Source organism: Alexandromys fortis, unplaced genomic scaffold, assembly GCF_014885135.2.
Source record: "Alexandromys fortis isolate MF-2015 unplaced genomic scaffold, M_Fortis_MF-2015_v1.1 scaffold_587, whole genome shotgun sequence".
NCBI classification, from domain to species: domain Eukaryota; kingdom Metazoa; phylum Chordata; class Mammalia; order Rodentia; family Cricetidae; genus Alexandromys; species Alexandromys fortis.
In genome coordinates this window covers 52,552-60,467 of record NW_026068465.1, presented here as the reverse complement: position 1 = coordinate 60,467, position 7,916 = coordinate 52,552, and the positions used below count along the sequence as shown (strand labels likewise).

The following is a 7,916-nucleotide window of genomic DNA, read 5'->3' as shown; positions in this document are numbered from 1 at the left end:
AGGATAAAAATGTATTCAGATATTAATTTTCAAGGAACAGTCTTAGCTTTATTAATTGTAGAAATGTGATCCTGTACATAGAGACAAAACTGAATTTTCATCCTTCACCTAGGGTCTAAATATCTGGAGTAAATGAAAGAGACACAGAGTATAAAAAAAGAACATAAGAAGTAAGAAAAACATATGCTCCATAAATAGATGACAAAGGGGAGCTGAATATGTTCATTTCTATAGGCTAACATGGAGTTTGAAAAACTGAAAAAGAGACAAGACTAATATATAAAAATAAGGAGTGAATTTCAGTAGATAATATCCCTGAATTGGCTGTGATGCTGAATAACTTTGTGTAACTGAGGCATGTTGAATCAGGATGAACTTTGTCTCATCTTTATTTCAGTTTCTCCTGATTGCTGAGAGGTTCTCACATACAGTTATTCTGTTGTAAAAACAAAGATAATGCTGTGTTAATTTACTCTCCTGGAAATGGGTGTTACTTGAGAAAATACTAGTGATCCAGACCCCTCTGTTCCAAATGCTTATCATTTGTTCTCCAACATATCACACATATATACTGTGTTGTGTTCCTCCTCAAACAAAGTTCACATTTGTCAGCAGGATCATCCCATGCAAAGATATTTTGTTAGTGTCTATGTCACTTTAGAAGGATAATTTGTACATAGAAAACAGAAATGAACTACAATATACTCAAGCACCACCCTGCTAATTTTGGATGTATCATAAGTTCTGATTTGCTGTGACTGAATGTGTCTGGAACTCATTGATGCTCATTGGAAAGCCTCATAAATGAGGAGCTGTGGAGACTCAAAATAACCACTCAGAAACTGTGCTAATTAAATCACTGCTTAGCTTATTAGCTCTGGCTCTTATTGGCTAACTCTTGTATCTAGCAAATTTAACCCATTTCTGCTAATCTGTGTATTGCCACATGGCTGTGGCTTACCATCAAGGTTGTAGCTCATCTGTTCCTGGTGGCAGCTACTTGGCATCCTTTACCCTACCTTCTTTTACCAGCATTCAGTTTAGTTTCCCTGCTTAGCTCTATTCTACCCTACCACAGACCAATGCAGTTACCTTAATCATTAACCAATAAAAGCAACAAACATATAGAAGGAATTCCCACACAAATTTTATACCTCAGAATACAAATAAGACCAAAATTTCTGCTGTTGCTACTTGTATCTAAACCAATATCACAAGGTACAACCTGTAGAAAAAAAAATGAGTAATGAAAGAAATTAAATAAAATATTTGCTAGTAGATCAGTATACAAATTCATAAAAAAGAATATCAAGATAAAATTCAGGAAAAATTACAATAAAATCTCCATATACACCAAGGATAGCAGAATTGTCCTTATCAATTAAAGATTATGCAAGTGAATACACAATATACCTGTGTTCATAGAATAAACCACTTTAAAAATAATTTTATATGTAGGACTCTTTCATCTGCATGTTTGTGAGAACATTATGTGCATAGCTGATGCCCTCCAAAGCCAGAGAATGACGATGAATCCCTTGGAACTGAAGTTAAATATAGTTGTAGTTGACTATGTAGGTTCTTAGAATCAAGCCCAAGTCCTCTTCATGGGCATTAGGTGCTCTAAACCACTGGGCATTCTCTTCAGTTACATGAACCCCTTTTAAATGTATATTTTCTTCAATTGGCACATGAGTTCAATGTAATGTAACTAATATTCTTGAAGGAGTTTAAGTTTGATTAACTCAGTCTACAGTTAATGTAGAAAACTGACAGCACAAATAAGAATGACTGAAGCCTATAAAACTGGTATTATATCTTTCAACTTAATTTCTTTTGTATAAAACTACAATTAAGTCTGTGTGTACTGTAGGCATAGAGATAGGGTGACATGGATGGGATATCATAAAGAAACAGGAAATAGGTCTTAACCACACAATTAAAAAAAAGTATATAGATTATAGCTCTTTTGTTGTTTTTTTTCTTCACTTTTCAAGACAGGGTTTCTATTTATAGCCTCGGCTATCCTGGAACTCTCTCAGTAGATCAGTCTGGTCTTGAACTCAGAGAATCTCTGCCTCTCTTTAATTCCAAGTGCTAAGATTAAAGTCATGTATCACTATCACCTGGCTTTGTGATGTTTTTAAAACCTTGCTCTGGAATATCAATGTTTTATTAATATCACTTATGGGTACATGTTTAGCACAAACCTTTACAAACTGTATGGTGTCACACAGACAAACCTATATTCAACTTCATGCAGTGGATTTAAAAGAAATGTAAGTATGGTTCGTATTAATTGATTTTTGCAAGCAGCTTAAGGACATAGAATCCAGAGGAATTCTCTATGAATTTCATGCAGACAGCTGAGAGCATCAACACCAACTGCTGTAATTTCAAGATGAAGCAGAGGACCATGATTAAACAATCTTCTCTCTCTCTAAAACTTGTGCTCTAATCTTTGTGAGAAAACAAGGAATCATTTATACTGTTAGCTTCTCTTACTAATATTTCTCTGCTCTTTAAATCCTAGCACTTAGGAACTAATTTTCTGTATTTAAATAATGTGTTCTGGAATGTTCAGAGCAGTTTCCACTATTGTATAAGTGTTCACAATGGGGATACAACTCAGACTCCTCACAGGAAATGTCTGTGTTCTCTGTTAAGAAAGAAAGGGCACTGGAACTCTGTAGTGCTGGAGGAGTGTAGAGGGCTGGTTTTGAACTGCATAGAAACTCTGTTCAAGGGAGACTTGAGGTAGCATTCTTGCTGATAGACTTGGCAAACCAAGTTGGGAGGAAGCAAACCTCTCCCATCAATAGAGTGCCTTGCCAATGGTCAGTCCTTGAAAACACAGATGTGCATTGTAGTTCAAAGGTCCTGATTAGGTTGTGGTTTGTCTTCTGATGAGGTGTTTTTACGTATTATATTACAACAAGAATTATTCCCTTAACCCCGAGGCTTTTGTTTAGATTAGCTAGGGCCAAAGCCCTTGAAATTAGTTGCAACCAAGTGACTAGTCTATGAAACTATTCATGTATTATGGGAACCTAGTTTGAATTGTGATTTGAGTATTATAAAAAAGAACACTGGCTTTGCAATAAAGTATGCAGTTGTAGCTCCTACTCTGCATCCCCTGTGTCCTGATTTCTGTGGCACTACCCAGGGTCATCCATAACCGAGGTTGTGGGGAAGGGTCCCCAACATAGAGGCAAAGAAGGAATATACTTAGGGTACAGAAAGAACAATTAGGCATCATCTACCAAAACAAAGGATTCCCTGTGAGTTTTGCTAAAAGTCCTGTGACAACTGATAAACAGTTTCAGTAAATGATTCATGAGAAGGAGCAGCTGGGGCATCCCAGTCTCTCACTTCTGCTTCGATGGGGATTTATGTTATAACTTGTATCACTGTTGGAGGATAGTTATCATACTGTAGACATTAATAATTTGCAACATCTTCAGACTCCAGGCTGCTGATGGTGAGAGAATAATCTGTCCCAGACCCACTGCCACTGAACCTTGATGGGACCCCATCTTCCAAGTTGGATGCCTGATAGATCAGGAGCTTAGGAGCTTGCCCTGGTTTCTGCTGGAACCATTGTAAATATCTGCTAATATCCTGACTTGTTCTGCAAGTGATGGTGACTCTGTCTCCTAGAGATGCTGACAGGGAGGATGGAGACTGTGTCACCTGGATGTCACCTCTGGAACCTAGGAGTGGAGACATCGTAAATTCCCACATAGTTAAGCATGATAAAAAGAGGACCTCTCCCAAATTCCAGTAAATAATAATCACTATATAAGAATGAAACTACTATTTTTGTCCCTTTTTACCTGAAAGGCAGAGAAATAGGAACCAAACGAGCTGAGCATGGTCCCTCATGTCCATTCTGAGTCCTGACTGCACTTGCTGCATAGCGTTAGGGTGGTATATGAAGAAGTCTTCAAGACTTGGGAGTGAGTGAATGCAAATCACTTGAAACCAGCTAGTTCTGGGTGCAACTGCAAGGCTTCCTTATCTCAGTAAGTAAAGACAAGCAGAGGGTCAGTAAATGTCCAAGCTCAGACCAAATACATGCCTCTAAAGTTTATAAATTTTCAAGTTTTATGACATTTCTAATATTTATGAGTTCTAATTTGAATCATAAGATTGAAAGATATACTGGAGTAATATAGATAAGTATTTCACTGTAATAGTTATGCCACATAAAAAGGAAAATTAAATCTTTAAATCACTCAAATCATTCTGATTGGTTTGGTTCTTCTAGAGACGTGTCTGTGAGTTTTGGAGTCATCATTCCTATATTTTTAAATTATAATTTACTACAGCAATTTTAATGTATTAAAAATAAAGCTTTATTGCTTTACATATGCTTATTTGGGTAAAAATAGAGTAATTATCCAGTAAGTACACATATAACACATCGATCATAAAGGTGTGTATAACTTGGGGTCCTGATTCCATATGAAGATGGAGGTACTTTCAGACAAACAGACTAAATCAGTTGCACATTTTTCTTTCATATTTTCTCTTTTCTAACATTTGCTACTATTCCTGCAATTTCTTCCATTATTGGTTCACTAGTGATGTCAGACTTGAATACAATAACAGAAAACTATAACACATGGTTCTATTGTATATTACAAATAATATTTTCACCTTTCACTTTGCAGTAACTAAAGACATTATACTGATTTAGTTAGAAACCTCACCCCTTTCATGTGTGTTTCAGTCTGCAAACACAGATGCAGAAATGTTGGTATATTCTTATAACACATATATTTCAGTGCCACACATCTCAAACCTGTGTGCCTTGATCACCCATACTAATTTGTCGTCAAGAGAGGCAATATCTATTCAATATTCAGGACCCTTGTCCTGGAGCCTGAGAATCCCAGGGTGTTTTTAAAAAAATATCTGTGAAAGGATAGACAGTGCTGCACTCTGAGCCTGACTTTGCTATTGTTACAGTATCTGGACTTGAGTGATGGGTATGAACAAACACACTGAATAAAGCAGCTTCTTCACAGTACATGACACCCTCCAAATTGGTAGTACCACACAGCAGTTTTTGGTGAATTAATAGAAATGCTGGTTTCTCTGCCTCTTCTCTCTCTTTCTGCTGATGTCTACCAACTGTATCTCTCCCTCTATTTGATCATTGAATCTTAGAAGATAGTTCTGACTTCTCACATGAAAGCCAAAGATCTCGAGGAAGTTACACCTAGGGCACTTCAGTGGATAATAAGAAAAGGATAACATTTCTTCTTAACCTAAAACAGCAAGCAAATCATTACCTTACAGGACATCTGGGATCTGAATTCTTATCACACCTCCCTTAATGATATGTGTAGATATGATGGGAATTACAAAAACATTCAACTTTTTTTAAACCACTGGTCCTTAGATTGGATTAAGTAATAAAAGCTTATGTTTCCTAATAAAATGTGTGTCAATGGCACTGTAGTGAGCATAACTTTCTTCTAAAAAGCCCAGAAACATCTCTGGAATCTCTAAATCATACATACTGAATAATACCTGTACACCTTGAGATTTGGGTGGTTTTCACCTCTTTTTCTTAATAAATAGGCCTTTTTTTTTTTTTTTTATTTTTTCATTTTTTCATGACATTTTTTTCATTCTTCCCAAAGGTCAGGTTTTAAGGAGATGATACCATTTATTGGTTGAGGGATAATGAACTTTCCCATAACAATCAAATTTAATTTTCTAAAACTTAGAAGTTGAAAGCTACGTGTCAAAATGACTTTTTTCTTGTGAGTGAGTTATGATTTTGAGACGACAGTTTATGGGTGAAGTCAATATAAGCACATGTGATTTCTAATAGGGAGAGAGACAATTTATGACTCTGTCAACTCTTACAGCTTTGGTATTTTGTAAAAATAAAGTCAAAAGCCACCTGTTGATGGAGGTGGATCTTGTATATTATCTGTTGCTTTCATTGGTTAACTAATAAAGAAATCTGCTTGGCCTGATAGGACAGAAAATTAGGTAGGCGGAGTAGACTGAACAGAATGCTGGGATAAAGAAGATTGAGGCAGTTGCCATGATTCTCCCACCCGACACAGCTGCAGGTTAAGATCTTCCCTGGTAAGCCACCCCATGGGCTACACAGATTATTAGAAGTGGGTTAGATCAATATCTAAGAGCTATCCAATAAGAGGCTGGAACTAATGGGCGAGGCAGTGTTTAAAAGAATACAGTTTCCTTGCAATTATTTCAGGTAAAGCTAGCCGGATAGCGGAACCCAGCCTGCCATTCATCAACAACCTGTGACACTCAAAACATAATTTTATCTGTAAGAATAGATAAAAAAAACTTTGAAAAGAGGGGCAGGTTGTAGTATTAAATGGCTGTAATAATTGAATTCTTACTAATTATAGAAGATAATATTTTTTGTGAATCTAGTCTGTACTAATATAGAGATCTTGCCTCCAAAATGAAGGAAGAGAAAGCTGGCTGTCAATTGAAAAGGTTGAACTTTCCCATGTATAAAAGTACATGTAAGAAAACCCCAAACAAGAACTGAATGAAAGACCATAACCACAAAATGTAAGTATTGATTTCTGTGGAACCATGTAACCACTCAGAGCAAATATTATGTGATATGAACTCAGACAAGTTTGGGAAGGCCTAAATATATGACATTTTCTTCTATGACCAAATAATTTATCTAGAGTTTGCTTCAAATTATGCCTAAAGTTTTCATTAAAAACATTTTATGTTCTTGGCATGTCTTTCTTCTTAAGGAACCTATCATATCCTTGCTTCACTCTCAGAAATCTATCCATTGCCTTCAGAAAATACCTTCAGAGAATTCAAACACAATATACAGTCTGACCTGAAAGACATTACTGTGATGTGGTTCTGTTTCTTCCTTAGGGTCATTGACTGCACTGGTTCATGAGGGTGAAGGGCCCAGAAGCAGTGAAAATGTTTTGGTCCACTATAGATATAATGGAGACAGCTCTCCAGCAGACATACTTCAGTGAATTAGATAAACTTTATAGCAGAGTATAAGAAATGCATAGCCCTGGGTACACTGATGACTAACTCTAATTTGTATTAAGTGACATGAACCTATTGTAAGAATTCTAGTACAAGTTTGAGTTATCATTTGTGTAGCATGAAGGCTTTTATCAGGAATCTGTGCTAAATGTCAAGCTAAATATAAATCAATTATCATTCCTAGAAACAACTTTCAGATGAGCTCAGTTGCCTGGGTCCAGGGACATTCTCCAGATAAATTGAGATAGAGAGTAGGAATCTTTGCTGGGGAGGGAGGGAGTCACAATGTTCCCATGATTTTGGAAAAAGTTTCCAGGCCTTGATATACTGCCAACTCTGACCAGCCAGCAAGGTCTTCCAAAACTGTAAGATCTTGGAGAAGGCATTCATGAGCCCATACTTGATACATTCTTCATTTACAAAACATCAGCACCAAGTGGTCTTAATGCTGTAGTTGTACAAACTTTCTCACTCTATGATAAACAGGAAGCAAGAGAGTGGGTTAATCAGGGACTGCAGAAAATATAGACCATGGAATCATGTCCCGAATGACACAACTTCTGACTTAGTCACCTTCCTTCAGATCCCACAGATTTCAAAAGCATCATCACCTGAGAAATAAGACTCCATTCCTGCCCCTGGGACACACTGCAGACCTGAAGTTTAATTAAATACTTCCATTACATTTGTACTATTTAGGTAGATGAGAATCTGAGTATTAATACTCTGCAGGAGACCAATGTTCTCTTCTCTTTTTTTCTTATTTATTCTTTAAGAATTTCAAACCCTGTCTTCTGCTCAAATTTATTCATATAATCTCAAGTTCTCTGCAAATCATTCCTTCTTTCTCTACCTTGTCCTCTATTTCATCCCTTATCTCTCTCTCT

At 36.5% G+C, this 7,916-nt stretch overlaps 1 gene segment (V, D, J or C); it reads right to left on the bottom strand.

The window, feature by feature from the left end:
• Positions 1-3,441: 3,441 nt before the first annotated feature.
• LOC126495746 (immunoglobulin kappa variable 1D-33-like) lies at positions 3,442-3,891 on the bottom strand. The segment is given in 2 exon segments: positions 3,442-3,713; positions 3,837-3,891. Coding segments are annotated over 2 exon segments (327 nt in total).
• Between the last annotated feature and the right edge of the window lie 4,025 nt (positions 3,892-7,916).